The 14835-nt window shown below is 38.4% G+C and overlaps 3 protein-coding genes and 1 pseudogene across 4 annotated transcripts in view; 3 read left to right on the forward strand and 1 right to left on the reverse strand.

The window, feature by feature from the left end:
* The window catches only part of LOC107659391 (complement C1q tumor necrosis factor-related protein 5-like), a 9922-nt gene extending 5761 nt beyond the window's left edge, over positions 1-4161 (forward strand). Inside the window, exons 2-4 of the mRNA XM_016448311.1 lie at positions 3551-3710; positions 3809-3894; positions 4080-4161. Of these exons, the coding sequence (XP_016303797.1) occupies positions 3563-3710; positions 3809-3894; positions 4080-4115 (270 nt within the window). The 5' untranslated portion in view covers positions 3551-3562 and the 3' untranslated portion in view covers positions 4116-4161. The remainder of the gene's footprint in view (positions 1-3550; positions 3711-3808; positions 3895-4079) is intronic.
* Positions 4162-6289: 2128 nt separating this feature from the next.
* On the forward strand, positions 6290-8140 carry hbl4 (hexose-binding lectin 4). 2 transcript variants are annotated; one of them, XM_016448312.1, is made up of 5 exons: positions 6290-6389; positions 6776-6972; positions 7103-7189; positions 7492-7569; positions 7692-8140. In XM_016448312.1, exons 1-5 carry the CDS (start codon positions 6310-6312, stop codon positions 8069-8071), a joined length of 822 nt encoding a protein of 273 aa, XP_016303798.1. In that variant the 5' UTR covers positions 6290-6309; the 3' UTR covers positions 8072-8140. The 2 variants fall into 2 exon arrangements, with proteins under 2 accessions (XP_016303798.1, XP_016303800.1); XM_016448314.1 differs by having other exon boundaries at positions 6295-6369.
* A 428-nt stretch (positions 8141-8568) lies between these two features.
* On the reverse strand, positions 8569-9849 carry LOC107659394 (complement C1q-like protein 2; annotated as a pseudogene).
* A 575-nt stretch (positions 9850-10424) lies between these two features.
* Positions 10425-14815, forward strand: LOC107659393 (E3 ubiquitin-protein ligase znrf1). The gene is made up of 5 exons (XM_016448315.1): positions 10425-11227; positions 12431-12526; positions 12610-12715; positions 12903-12995; positions 13648-14815. Exons 1-4 carry the CDS (start codon positions 10723-10725, stop codon positions 12958-12960), a joined length of 765 nt encoding a protein of 254 aa, XP_016303801.1. The 5' UTR covers positions 10425-10722; the 3' UTR covers positions 12961-12995; positions 13648-14815.
* Positions 14816-14835: the final 20 nt, after the last annotated feature.

A 14835-nucleotide genomic window follows, 5' to 3' on the forward strand; every position in this document is an offset into this window, starting at 1 on the left:
AACGCTGCTCCAAACAGTTTGTGTGATTGAGCTAATATCAGCCAATCGTCAAGGTAATGAAAGAATACAGTATTGGTAAGCTTTATTCCAAAAGCAAACCTGAGGAACTTCCTGTGTCTCTTGACGATCTGGATGCAGAAGTACGCATCCTTAGATCGATGGTCACAAACCAATCTCGGGTTCAGATAGAGACAGGATGAACTTCTGCGTCAGCATCTTGAAATTGCTTACTCCAAGCACAAGGTTAGGTGACGCAAATCCAATCAACCCATAGAAGCTGGATGGTGTAACCATACGACAGCCTGATCCTCCCTCATGAGGTCCCGAGACACCTGAGTTGCGGGAAAAACCTCTGAAACAGGAACGGATACTAAAATCATGCATGCCAGCACCAACCACAGAGTGGGAACTTGGATGTCAACATAGACCCTGCACCAATCGCTTTAGGGCTATCCTCTCGATCTCCAAAGCTAAGGCACGAAGAACGGTCAAAATCAGTCCGAACGCAACAAGCGGCGGAACAGCTGATAGAGAGGCAAACACACTTGTAGGTTGCCCACATTCATACACAGTTCCAGCTCAATGCAACAGCGGAGCTGAAAAGAACAGAGTAATTAGTCATGCAAACCACTGCTTGGTAGCATGAAGCACCCAGCATCTCTAGTGCACAATAATGTTTTATGCTGCAGTCACAATGCAGCCAGTCATGTGAAGCGAGTGTTGGTAGCAGAAGCGCCGCATCAATCACATGAAGTAGGCTGGCCATGGTGAGCATTAATAGCTTGCCAAAAGAGATACTCTTATACGTGAACTCATTCACACAGTAGCTCAGCTCAGTGCATCTCAGTTGGGATGAGAAGAATAATGATTAGTTATGCAAATAGTGTTGGTAGCCTGAAGTGCCAAAAACCATGTTGCACGACAAATGTGTGTTGCAAAACTCCACAGAGCCAGCTCATAGCACAGAGTCCACTATTTGTTCCAGCTCAAAACAGCAGTGGAGCTGAAAGAATAATAATTATTAGCCGGGCAGACTAGTGTTTGGTAGCATGAAGCGCCAAAAACCATAGCGCACGGCAAATGTCAGCTGTGGAGTCCGTGCTTAAAAACAGTCACATGAACAAGAGTTGGAAGCGTAAGCGCCAAATCAATGTACGTGCCTTAATTAATGCAGTGCAGGAGTAGAGACCGGAAAAACCCTGCTCACTCTGCAGCCCGAGTTACTATGGCATTAGGTGTAAAACAGCTTGCCATAGGAATTTACTCTAGATATGTGAGCGTGCCCACTAATTTGTTCCAGCTCAAAGCATCAGCGGAGCTGAAAGAAAAATTAACAGCCGGGCAGATTAAGGCTTGGTAGCATGAAGCGCCAAGACCATAATGTATGACAAACACCCGCTGCAGGACTCCTAGAGTCTGTGCCTAAAAGCAGTACACGAAATAAGAGCTGGAAGCGTAAGCACCAATTCAATGCACGTGCCTGCATTAGTGCAGCACAGAAGTAGAGAGAGAGAGAGAGAGAGAGAGAGAGATAGGAAAACCCATCTGCTCAACTTTACAAACTGAGCCATATAGCATTAAATGTTAATCATAAATGTGCATTTATTATTGACCAATTGGAACTAGCAACAATGCATATTTGATGTTTGTACTGTTAGGCATCTTTCTCCAGCTCTCTCCAGGTTGATGTGCTGCTTGGCTGGCTAGCTGTTCAATGGTTTCCTCATTTTGTGTAATTTAGATGAAAATATGTGCCTTTTTATCATTTGAGTCACTTTACAAAAGTTGCCAAAAACTTTTTAAAAATAGCTAAATTTGTTGCTAGGTGCTTTTTGGAAAAAAAGTTGCTAGGGTAGTTTAAAAAGTTGCTAAATCTAGCAACAAAATTGCTAAGCTGGCAACACTGGGGATAGTTCACCCAAAAATGAAAATTTGATGTTTATCTGCTTACCCCCAGGGCATCCAAGATGTAGGTGAAAACACGAAATAAGAGCTGGAAGCGTAAGCACCAATTCAAATGCACGTGCCTGCATTAGTGAAGCGCAGAAGTAGAGAGAGAGAGAGAGATAGGAAAACCCATCTGCTCAACGCTACAACCTGAGCCATATAGCATTAAATGTTAAAACAGCTTGCCACTTAATGTTTCAGCTCAATGCAGCAGCAGAGCTGAAAGAAATATTATATTACTCGGGCAGACCAACGCTCGGTAGCATGAAGCGCCAAGACCATGGTGCACGACAAAATATCTGCTGCAGGACTCCTCAGAGTCTGCGTCTAAAAAGTACACGAACAAGAGTTGGACGCTTAAGCGTCAAATAAAATGAACGTGTCTGCATTAGTACAGCGCAGCTGGTAACGTTAAAGAGAGAGGGGGAAACCCGCCTACTCACTGTTATAGCTTGCTATAAGAAGTACTCTGAAACACATGAGCGCTTCCACTTATTTGTTTCAGCTCAATGCAGCAGCGGAGCTGAAAGAAATAATAATTAGTCGGGCAGACTAATGTTTGGTAGCTCGAAGCGCCAAAAACGTAGTGCACAAATAACTTCTGCTGTGCGACTCCTCAGAGTCTGCGTCTAAAAAATGTACACGAACAAGAGCTGGAAGCATAAGCGCCAAATCAAATGAACGTGTCTGCATTAGTGCAGCGCAGATGGTAACGTTAAAGAGAGAGGGGGAAACCCGCCTACTCACTGTTATAGCTTGCTATAAGAAATACTCTGAAACACGTGAGCTCTTCCACTTATTTGTTTCAGCTCAATACAGCAGCGGAGCTGAAAGAAATAGTAATTAGTCGGGCAAACTAATGCTTGGTAGCTGGAAGCTTAAAGGGATAGTCAGTGTTGCCAAATAATTTTCAGGGGAAGTTGCTAAAGGCAGATCCGTTTGTTGCTAAAAGTTGCTAAATGTCATTGTGATGTCATTGCGTGATGACGTCATTGCATAACCATGACACAAAACAGCGTTTTTACGTAGAATACACAACGAGATTACTCAAATCTCAGCGAAAAATATATATTTTAAGTGTAGTTGGTTATGTCTGTGAAGGTAAACAGCTGGGAAATAAATCCCTTGTTTATTTTAGATCTGTGTGGCAGCAGCGATATACAGTAGCCGAAATAAATCAATAAATCACCGATGTCTTGTCTCCTCTGAGGCTGGGACTCTAAACAGTGTTCTGTGCTCGTCTGTGCAGCCAAAGACAGAACAGTTAGCATGTTTCGCTCAAACTTTCACCATGGCATTAGAGCTGGTACACCGTTGTCGCTTGTGAAATCAAAATGACGGTGCCTTGAGTTGAAGTTTACAGATTAAGGGGCAGTAATATTATAATGAGATCCCTTTGCCACGTCACCAAGGGAGCGAAATCAGATGCTTTGGTTTTCTCAGAAGCTTGCAGAAAAAGGCTTACCTAAACAAAGTGATTGGGTTAATCTTGTTCACGTTTCCTTGGTTGGTAGATGCACCGGGGACCTGATTATAGCACTTAAAACCTGGAAAAGTCAGATTTTCATGATATGTCACCTTTAAGGATCTTCTGCTCTTTCAGTTTGCACTGCGGATGTTGGATGGAGCTGAACCGCAGAACCTGAACTGTCCTACATATGGTGGAGTTCTTGGCACTCCTGGACACAACGATCTGCCTGGCAGAGATGGGAGAGATGGTAAAGATGGAGCAATTGGACCCAAAGGAGAGAAGGGAGAGTCAGGTCTGTGAAAGAGAGTAAGTGAGTGAATGAGTGAGTTAGTGGTTCACCAACTGTGTAATGAAGTGAGATGAGATTTCACACCTACTATACTGTCTTAGGAGTGAATGTGCAGGGGCCGCCGGGTAAAGCAGGTCCACCTGGGCCAGCTGGAGAGAAGGGGGAAAAGGACTCCAAGGTCTACCAGGTATTAAACATTACATGCTTTTATTTCGCTTTTTGAAAATTCCTTGTCTGAAATTACAGGTTCAGGCAATACGAAAATGTTGATTTTTTTATCTAAAAAAAGTTTTTTGTTAACATTTTATATTATATGATAATTTATGTTCATCCATGTAGGCATGTACCTAAGTGTAATTATTATATTTCCAGGCTTTTCTGGTCATGACAGCATATCTGACTCCCTAAAATCTGAAATGCAGCAACTTAATGCCAAGATTGCCATGATTGAGAAGGTTGTGAGTTTTAACCAGTCTGTGGTTTTTAAGATATTCAGAAAAGTTGGACAGAAATACTATGTCACTGATGGTTTTGAGGCAGCTTTTGATGCAGTACTGTTAGGACGTTGGTGGAAGAATAGTTTTGCCAAGAACTTCTATACAGAGAACAATGCATTATTGAAATTAGTAGTATCCAGTGGTTTAGGTAGTAAGAAGCCGTATATTCGTGTCACAGACAGAGAAACAGAGGGACGGTTTGTGGACACTGAGGAAAAGCAATTGGCATTTACCAACTGGGGTCCTGGTCAGCCTGATGACTATAAGGGACTACAAGATTGTGGTGTTATAGAGGACTGTGGCCTTTGGGATGATGTCGGTTGTAATGGTCTACATCCCATCATATGTGAAATAGAAATCTGATAGAATGTATACCACATTAAAAAGTATGCATATCTGCAATATTAATATGTTATTAACAGTGCACACAGAATGCAGTTTAAATCACATTGTCAAATGTATCCTTTAAAAGAAATTACAGTGCATGAAATATACAAAAATAATTGCCATAAATGTTTTTTTAACACATTAATAAATGCATTATTACGATTATTTGTCATAAATCAAAGTGTCTCTTTTATTTCATTGCAAATCTGACATCAATTGCATAACTAACAGAACTAAAAACCACAGACATTTCAGAAAACGAAAAATTGATAAGATACCAAAATTGCAATACACAACCACTAAGTAACAAATATTAATTACTTTCAGTCAATTACATATGAGCCCTGCATAAGGTTTACTAAAAAGTGCGTCATCTGAAAATGTGTAGGGTAATCTACAGATGGTATTAAATCGATTAGTGGGTAAAAGTTTCTTGCAGGAGCTCAAGCGGTTGATGTCCTGGCGGTTTTTTTTTAACTGTTCAAACAAAGTGAATTTGCATCAGACAAACACAACAGACAAACAGATAGAGGGGAAATTTGTAGATACGCACAACCAACCTCTAACTTTTACTAAATGGATGAAAAATGAACCTAATGATTATTGTGGGAATGAGGACTGTGTTGCCATCTACACAGATGGTGAATAGAATGACATTCCATAAAAACATAGAGTGCATTTGAAGCAATTATTTAGTTTCAAACATAAATTGTGAGTAAAAATGTTCTGGTTTGGCTACAATCATTGCCTTCTGCATAAGCAAAGCCACGGCTTCACTCTGATTATCCTAAGAAAATCAATCATTAACATTTATTGTAAACATTGGATCTTGTTGTTTTGTATAAAACTTATCAAGTATACATCAAGTATTTTTGTGTTTGGACATCTGTATTTGGATTCATCAAATTATTTCTACACTATAAGAAAGAAAATAAGTAGAAAAATGGCAAAGGTAATGGTAATTTTCTGCCTCTGTTAAGTTTACAGACGTTTCCTTTAACCCTAAAACACAACACGATACAAAGCATAATTGACAATACAAGGAAAACACCTTAATAAAATCAATACAGACCGTATATTACAGAGTGTTAAATATGGTTCACATATTTTGCACAAATCAAGATAATAAGTGATAATATTGTGTGTTACGTAATTGTATTATTAATTGAATGTTAAAGTTAATGGAAAATTACAGACAGTTATTTTTATGTTATATCACAGATGCATCATCAAAACCAAATTGAAATACTGATAAGATACATAATGAACCATGACCATAAATTTGACCAATAATGAACTGCATTCAATCAGTCAGAGGAATTGAGCCCTTCACAGTTGAAGTTGAACTTAAAGTGTCCAAAAGTGTATTTTATATAACAGATAGCTAAATGAGTTGGAAAAGTTTCTCTCAGGAACTCAAACATTTGATGTCCTGGCGTTCTTTCAGCTGTTCAAACACAGTGCATTTGCATTAGACAAACTCTGAGCACCTATTGAAAAAAGAAACCTTTCATAATAAGTTGATTGACCTCGATAATTAGGTCATGAATCAAAGTTTGTGTTTTTTCCGTTCAAAAACAATCATTGTATGTTGCAAATAAATCACAGGACAACAAATATGACTGACAGATATCTAAAACTTGTAAAATGATATAGTATTTGTTTCTTTTTGTTTTGTCATTGAACTCTGATCTGAGTAACTACGTCACTGAAATTAGATGAAGGGTTGTCTGCACTTGTGTTCTCTTTTAGTGCTGATCGCCAGGCCTGAACTGTTGGTAAGATTCATATGCTTCTGGTAAGGATTTTTAAAAAGCGGTAAACAAAAGAGTGAAGTAGCCTACACGTCAGTAGTTTGTTTTGTTGTCAAGTTTTCAGTATTTTATAACTTTGATATGAGACCACTGTTGGGCAGAATGCTTTTTAACATTCAATAGAGAATTGAAAATGTGAGAGAAAAAGTTACACTTGTTGCTCTTAATTTACCTTCTTTTTACTTTCCATTGTGAACTTGTTAAATATGAATTATAATATCAAATACCGTTGTTATTAAATATCATTATATTCCGAGTGAAATTATATTTTTATGAAGTGAAAATAATTTTTAAAAAGTGAAAATAATTTTATAAACGGTAAAAATATTTTCCTTTGGACTGAAGGGTGCGTGTTCTCTTGTTTCCACAGTGAACAGCAGATGGCGCTGTTAATGCATCAGCTCTGTGCTGCGCTGCTCCTAATGGAGTTTGTGCTGCTAATAGCTGCAGCTGAAAGTAGTTGTCCATCTTATGCTGGGGTGCCGGGCACACCTGGAAACAACGGCAGCCCTGGCAGAGATGGAAGAGACGGGTTTCCTGGACAAAAAGGGGAAAAGGGAGATCCAGGTTTATGCTTTTAGTTGTTGGTGTATTATGTTTAAGTTAAGTCATAAAGTTTGATGTAGAACATAATGCAGACAGGTAAGGCGACTGCAGATCTGAGAAATGAGATTTAATCATCAATCTTACTCTGCAGGAGTTGGTGCACAGGGACCCCCAGGGAAGATAGGACCACCTGGTGTTGCTAGCTCTAAAGGAGACAAAGGGAATCCAGGTACACCAGGTAAAATTAAAGCACAGTGAATAGATTATTTTATTATTAATATTTTATTTTATTTTATTAAACAGAAAATCATTTATTCAAGCTTGGTGTCTATCTTCTTTCTTCTGAAAACAATGCAAGAATAAAAATAAAAAATCAGTCAAACAATCAATAAATAATGAGATTATATAATGTAAAATTAATGAAGCTCTACTGTGATCAAGTATTTTCCTTTGAGTTTATAGTTACATATAGACTACTTAGAATATAGCTACTTCTTGGTATTTTCTGCTTCTGATATTCACTCTGCTATGCTTTTACAGGCACTGGTGTTCAAAGCGCATTACAACTTAAATCAGATGTCAAATACCTAACAGACAGACTCACTATAGTTGAGAAAGGTAGAATTTTCCTATAAAAAATGTTTGCACTATACATATTTTGTTTATTCATGTAAGATGTTTATAAAATGTGTTTATAAGATAATTTCTTACAAAAAATTTTTTTTTTTTTTAATGTTTAGTCCTAGGATTTCGCACGTTCAGGAAAGTGGGACAGAAGTATTACGTGTCTGATGGTCTGGTGGATAATTTTGAAAAGGCACAGAAGTTCTGCTCTGACGCTGGGGCTAAAATTGTCCTGCCAAGAAGTGAAGATGAGAATAACGTGCTAACTTCAATGCAGGCTGCCCTTGAGTCTACTTACGTATATGTTGGTGCAACAGACAGAAAGAAAGAAGGGCATTTTGTGGATATGAGTGACCAACCATTAACTTTCACCAACTGGAAGGAAAAAGAGCCGAATGATTATAATGGAGCAGAGGACTGTACAGCTATTTACAAAAGTGGTGTGTGGAATGACATTAACTGTAATTCAGCGTGGCATGTGGTGTGTGAACTGTGAAACAGATTATGAATTTTTACTGCTCTGATGTTTGAATGAAGAAGGAATAAAATAAATCTTATAAAAACAGAGTGGATTAGCCTCATGAAAAACATCCATTAATATTCTACTAGCTTACTATCAGGTACAGTTCAGCAATGGTTTGAAGTTAAAATGTGTTAATAAATTTGTTTAAACACGCAGCTTTTTGTTTCACAAAACATTAACTGATGGACTGGAGTTGTGTGAATTACTTGAGGATTATTATGATGCTTTTATCAGCTCTTTGGACTCTCGTTCTGCGGGCACCCATTCACTGCAGATGATCAATTGGTGAGCAAGTGATGTAATGCTAAATTTCTCCAAAACTGTTCAGATAAAGAAACAAACTCATCCACATCTTAGACGTCCTGAGGGTGAGTAAATTCTCAGCACATATTCATTTTTGGGTGAACTATTCCTTTAGTGAAATGCAATCAAGATTTGTAAAATAATGACACACTGATTTTTTGTGGCTGTTAAAAATTTATTTCATACTGGAAAATGTACTGCATATTGATACATTCATTTCAATATGAAATCCATATGGTTACCTAAGTTAAAAACACAAGAAAAGTATAATACAATGTTCTCTTTCTTTGAGGCAAATATCACACAAATATCATTACAACACTAGTGGCATAAACATCTTTTCAATCCAATTCTGGATTCTGTGGACACTCAAAAGGGGAAAAGCAGAAAACCGCTGAAACTGGTGTAGCTGTTTTCATCATCAAAAACCCAGCTGTTCTCCCTCAGCTGTGTGTACACTTCATCACCCTTCTGCAGTGAGAGAACAACACCATTGCTGCCATTAGCATTGGTCTCAGGGTTCAGAAAAAATACAGAGCATTGGATCTGATTATTTTTGTGGAGACAGACTGCCATTTGGTTAGAAGGGTGAGCGTGAGCATAAAATCTGAAGAAATAGACTCCATTCACTGGTGCGGTGAATGTACCTTTGAGATACATAAACATATGAATCTAGGAACTGTAAAGAAATGCCTTTTATTACTTGAATATCCATACTCGCAATGGACAATTAACATAATAAAGAAATATGAATAGCACAGTTTACCAGTGTTGGGGTCATATGCATTTCCAGTGTTAATTAAGTTTTTTTGGTACACCAGAGTTTTCCGAGTATCAAAGGGTCCAAAATGTTGTGATCCAGATGCCAAAAGTCCAGCTGAAAAGCCAACCTTTTTGGCTGTAAAGGTAAGTGAATTTTTGTTTTGTTTTGTCATCATTTCACTTGGTTTTATATCTAACATAACAGAATAGATATTTTCATTTACCTTTATTTTCTGCCTGGATAGATTCAAGTTTATCACTTGATGCTTTTGTGAAAATCTTTAAAGCTGTTCAATGAACATTGAAGAATTTTGTTATTGTGTTTTGGGATGGAAATGATTCACCAGATCAATATATTTTGTGAAGGTGAAAATGGATCAAACAAAATAGATGAGATGTAGATATAGAAAACTCATGCAAATATTACTGCGAGATATTTACCTTAATTCTCTTTCTTCAGTTCTGTAAGTGTTTGTTCAGTGGCTATAAGCCTTTCCTCAATGTTCTTTAGCTGTGCTGATGTAATGAAATCATGTGCCAGTGAGACCCCAACAAAAAGCAATAAGAGTGTCTTTTGAGCTGCCAACATCTTCTGGCTAATGTTCTTATGGCGCATGTTGAATTTTGCACAGTTTGGGGCAATATGGAACCACATGATACAGTAAAAGTAAACATGACCTTTGTCTTGTTTGGACTTGCATCACTGACTCCGACTAATCTGCAGTAATAATAACACTTCAGATTTGTTTTGGGAATATTCTATTCTTCTAATATAATTTTACAACTAATACTAAGTGCATTGATATGAAACTAATCAGCATATAAATATATTGAATGTATTTGAAAAGCGTTTATTGTTGTCTCCCAATATAAAGATTAAATAAATAAGTCAAATGTTTAGTCTTTTGTCACTTTGAAAGAGGAAAAGACTGTATAGTGACGTTTTTATTGCCAATATATATATATATATATATATATATATATATATATAACAAACATGAATGAGCAACAAATGCAAATTTCTAGACTTAATCTATAAAATATAAAATATTATTATGATATTAAATGTCAACAAAAATGCATTGCATCCTTTAACAAAATTCATTTAAAAGGCAACACAGGTTCGTGACGTTCATACTCTCGTAAACTGACTTGTGGAGAACTCATATCGAAGATAATGTTAATTCTCACGAAACAAAATCACATACTTTTCAAACATTCATGTGCCTGCTCTATGATTGGATAAAAAGTTAATTTAGGGCGTGACGTCACACTGTCGGTTGAGCGAAGAAGGAAAGAGTCCAACTTCCGGTATGATGCGCTGAACAGGGACCACAGAACATAACTGCAAGGAAAATGCGGTAGGCTGTTGTCATAACTGAAAGAGAAATTAAAACACAGCACATCTCAGTGCTAACTTTACGACTTTTAAATAAATGTGGCATATGGTTAAGTTATATGGCCTAAGGGCTTTGTGACGGAAGTAATCGGGTTAGCTGATCAGTCATCGATCGATCGATCGGTATTAGGGAGTGCGCGAGCTCTGCGCGCGGTTGAACATGGGGACGAGATCGAGCCGTTTACACGAGGAGGCTGCTTCGACACCTTTTGATAAAGATGGCATCAAGAGAGAGTCCTGTCGACGAATCCGAAGCACCAGGCCCACTAGCCTCATGGTGGAGTTCTCCGGGAGTTTCGACCATGACTCGGAGACGAACCGCAGCCGGTCGGAAGAGGGCAGCGACTCGGATACCGGGCAGCAGGCGAGCAGCGACGGCAGCCCCGCCGACAGCCACATGTCCCCGTCTCTGAGCAGCCAGGCCACGCCGACGGACGAGAACGGGGCCGAGGAGAAACGCGAGGAGGATGGCAGTCCAGGAGGCCCTGTGAGCAGGGAGGAAATAGGCCGTGCACCGCAGCGCACTTTCTCGGAGCGTTTGCCCGGTGGTCGCCATTCTTCCGCCAGCGGCGTCACAGGCAGGTCCGCCCGGGTGAGGGGGACTCACGCCCGGCCAGTGTCTGAGGCGTGGATCGGCCTCTACAGGGTCAACAACCGCCACGGTGGTAAGTTGAAAGACTCGCCGTTCCTTTCCCGCAGTAGTCATTTCAGACGTTACACACCATTCAGCTCCAGTTCTGTCATTTAAACCTGCACTGTTTACATTGAATAGTAAAATATGTATATATATACAGTGGTGTGAAAAAGTGTTGGCCCCCTTCCTGATTTCTTATTTTTTTGCATGTTTGTCACACTTTAATGTTTTTCACACCACTGTGTATATATATATATATATATATATGTATAAACCAAAATAATCTTATATGGTCTTTTTCATGGTATTCAAAGAGAGAGAGTTCACCCCAAAATTAAAATGGTCATCGTTTATTCTCCTGATGTTGTTTCAGATCTATATTAGTTTCATTAAATGATGTCAGACAGCTCTCTTCGCCATTAACTTTCATTGAAAGTGACTGCATCTGCCAGTCACTAATATTCATCTCATTTGGTTTTCCACATGCAAGCAAATGTCAATCCAAAAACGTTCATTAATCTAGTTAGCTTAATGAAAGTTTGGTGACACTTTACTGTAAGGTTCCATTTGTTAGCATTCATTAACCAGGACTAGCAATAATATTTGAAAGCATTTATTAAGTTTAGTTAATGTTAACTTCAACATTTATTAATATATTATTAGAATAAAAAACTGTTTATAATATTTAGTGGTCCTGAGCTAACATGAACCAACAAAGAATAAATACTGTAATAAATGTATTGCTCATTGTTAATGCTTTAACTAATGGGATCTTATTGTAAAGTGTTACAGAAAGTTTATATACATAATAAAGTAGACAACAAGCCCATTTTGACTGTAATGTGAGTGAATTTTCAGTATTATCTGTTTTAAACCAAATAAAAAATGGAAGGTGATTAAAAAAAGATTAATGAATCTATACGAGACTGAGCTTGCGATGTAATTAGGCTTTGTAGACATTTCAGGCATTTCTGACAGGATGATCTATGATGGATTGAAACGCAAAGACCAGAGGTAAACCCAGTTCACTTGATGATCTTTGTGTATTTTTTTTTTTTACACACTATATTGGTCTGTTGGCTGTAGTCCAGCCAGAAGGTTCAGAAAAGTGGGCCACATGGGCGCATACTCCCCCGTCTATTACTGTGACTGGCCTGCATATCACAAAACCCTTTCTACGTCTCCATTTTACAATGCTAGACAACTTGCTTGATTGTTTTCCCCTCCTTTCCAGCTATTCGGTGTCCCTTCTGCACCAAGCCATTCCCTGGAGGGCGAATAGAGGACCATCTTCTAAGTTGTCTGACTTCTCCACCTCTCCCTTATAACAGTAAGCATCCCATTTGTTTTTATTGTTGTTTTTCTTTCATCTGCTAATAACTTGGTTGTTAATTCTCTTATCTTGTCCAACAGCTGATGTGCTAGCTAAGGACAGTGGAGAGTGTTCAATCTGTCTCGAAGACCTGCTACAAGGGGAAACCATTGCTCGACTGGCCTGCCTGTGTGTCTACCATAAGAGGTAACCATAACAATCCTAAATCCAAATAATAATAGTCAGGATTTACATTTAGCAGATGCTTTTATCCAAAGCGACTTACAAAGTGAGGACAATGGAAGCAATCAAAATCAACAAAAGAGCAATGATATGCAAATATCATATATAATATTGCTTTCAAATATGTAATGGCTGATATTTCTCTAAATAGCTGCATTGACACATGGAGCAAAGTGAAGCCATGCTGCCCTGAGCATCCTTTTGATTGATTCATGTCTTCACGTGCAGTGACACTTTGACTCAGGTGAGTTTGGTTATTCAAGTAGTTTTCTTTGTTAAAAATGTTAAAATAAGTTACATTTATTCAAATGTCATGTCACTCACCTTTATATTGTTCCAAACCTGTATGACCTTTTATTCTGTAGAAAATAAAATATTTTGAACAATGTTTCAACTGTGTTTAACCCTATACCCCATTGACTATGATTGTGTATGGACACTAAAATATTTCAAAATATCATATTTTGTGTTCCACAGAAGAAAGAAACCCATACAAGTTTTTGAACATTTTTAAATGAATGATTCCTTAAAAGGAATTTGCTGAAAATGTACTCAACCTTAGGCCATCCAAGATGTAGAGGAGTTTGTTTTTTCATCTGAACAGATTTTGAAAAATTTAGCATTAGATCACTTGCTCACCAATGGATCTTCTGCAGTGAATGGGTGCCGTGAGAATTAGAGTCTACATCACGATAAACCACAAGTAATCCACACGACTCCACTCAATCAGTTAATTCATTCCCATTCACTGCAGAGGATCCATTGGTGAGCAAGTGATGTAATGCTACATTTCTTGAAATTCATTCTTATGAAACAAACTCATCTATGTCTTGGCTGAGCTGAGGGTGAGTAACTTAATATTTTAAGTGTATATTTTCTCTGCTTCATGTTTTTAGGAGACAATACCCCCTTGCAGGAGCATATATTTTCTGATGAGTGGATTGAGAGAAAGACACAAAGGAACAAAAACAAATAACAAGCATCAACACTTGTGGTCAGATTAATCAGTCTGGCCTTGAGTGAGCCTGGCTTTAACTATCTGATGTGATTCTTGAGACTTGGCTTTTCTCTGCTCTACAGCACCTGCGTGAACGGCGGGCTTGCTCTGCTTGCCTTTCCTCTCTCAACTCTTTTCTTTAAAGCTCAGAGTGAAACTTGTAAACTGAACAGAACTTTGTAAAAGAAACATGTAAATGGTGAGAAGTTACACATGGATCGCCTCTTCATGGACATCTTGATCTCCCGGAGGGATGGTGTTCTTCTTACCATGGAAACGTGGCGATCTGTAATTTATGCCAGGCTTAGCGTTTGGTTTTGTGCAGCCTGCTGGGGTTGCGTTGGCTTGAATTAACTACTTGATTTTGTAGAGTGTGTTGGGAAGATCCCGGATGGAAAGCAAATGAGTTGTACATGCGTAAATATTGCACAGGATTACATATGATTGAAGGCATGATGATTTATATTTTTGGGGGATAATCTTTTACCCTTTTCTGTTTTTGTTACTGTAGGAACATCCAAAAGGCAGAGTGAAATTTCCAATAGATTGGTTCGATTTAAACTACCATGAATAGTGATTTTATCCATCATTGAGGCAAAACTCCCTCTCGTTACCACATCAAGCTCTTTTAACCTCTTGATCTGATTGCTTTTACTCAGTTGAACTGTATATTGTTAACAGATCAGAGCGATACTTCCACTAGTTAGGACAATAGATGTTATTGGTTGCAGTGAAGTGCGTGTGTTCAAGTGTGTACTCGAATGCCAAAGATTTTGACACTGATGAACTGACAGCATGTACTACTCTTGGAGGGAAGGTTTGTGAAATTGCCTCTTTGCATCTCAGACATAGTAGCCTAGAGAAATCCTGTCACTTTACACTCTTTACACCAGGCCTCCTCTACGTTGAATGAGGCATCTGTGGTGCGGAGATGTATGTCAGGCACAGTAATGCCATATGGCACTTACTTTGCCTGAGGATGGCAATTGTGAACGGCTGATGGGTAATGATGGGAAAGAACAATGGAATAAATATGATGGAAAGGTAATCGTTTTTTTTTTTTTTTTTTTTTTTTACAAACCGCACA

The sequence above is a fragment of the Sinocyclocheilus anshuiensis genome, unplaced genomic scaffold (assembly GCF_001515605.1).
Source record: "Sinocyclocheilus anshuiensis isolate Anshui unplaced genomic scaffold, SAMN03320099.WGS_v1.1 scaffold940, whole genome shotgun sequence".
Classification (NCBI taxonomy): Eukaryota; Metazoa; Chordata; class Actinopteri; order Cypriniformes; family Cyprinidae; genus Sinocyclocheilus; species Sinocyclocheilus anshuiensis.

Excerpts from the sequence above, each read along its gene's own strand:
- LOC107659393 (XM_016448315.1), top strand. The coding sequence starts at position 10,723 with ATGGGGACGAGATCGAGCCGTTTACACGAGGAGGCTGCTTCGACACCT. Across the intron at positions 12,527-12,609 it reads TCCACCTCTCCCTTATAACA|CTGATGTGCTAGCTAAGGAC; the intron begins GTAAGCATCCCA and ends CTTGTCCAACAG. Across the intron at positions 12,716-12,902 it reads CTGTGTGTCTACCATAAGAG|CTGCATTGACACATGGAGCA; the intron begins GTAACCATAACA and ends TTCTCTAAATAG.
- hbl4 (XM_016448312.1), top strand. The coding sequence starts at position 6,310 with ATGAAGGGTTGTCTGCACTTGTGTTCTCTTTTAGTGCTGATCGCCAGG. Across the intron at positions 7,190-7,491 it reads AGGGAATCCAGGTACACCAG|GCACTGGTGTTCAAAGCGCA; the intron begins GTAAAATTAAAG and ends ATGCTTTTACAG. Across the intron at positions 7,570-7,691 it reads ACTCACTATAGTTGAGAAAG|TCCTAGGATTTCGCACGTTC; the intron begins GTAGAATTTTCC and ends TTTAATGTTTAG.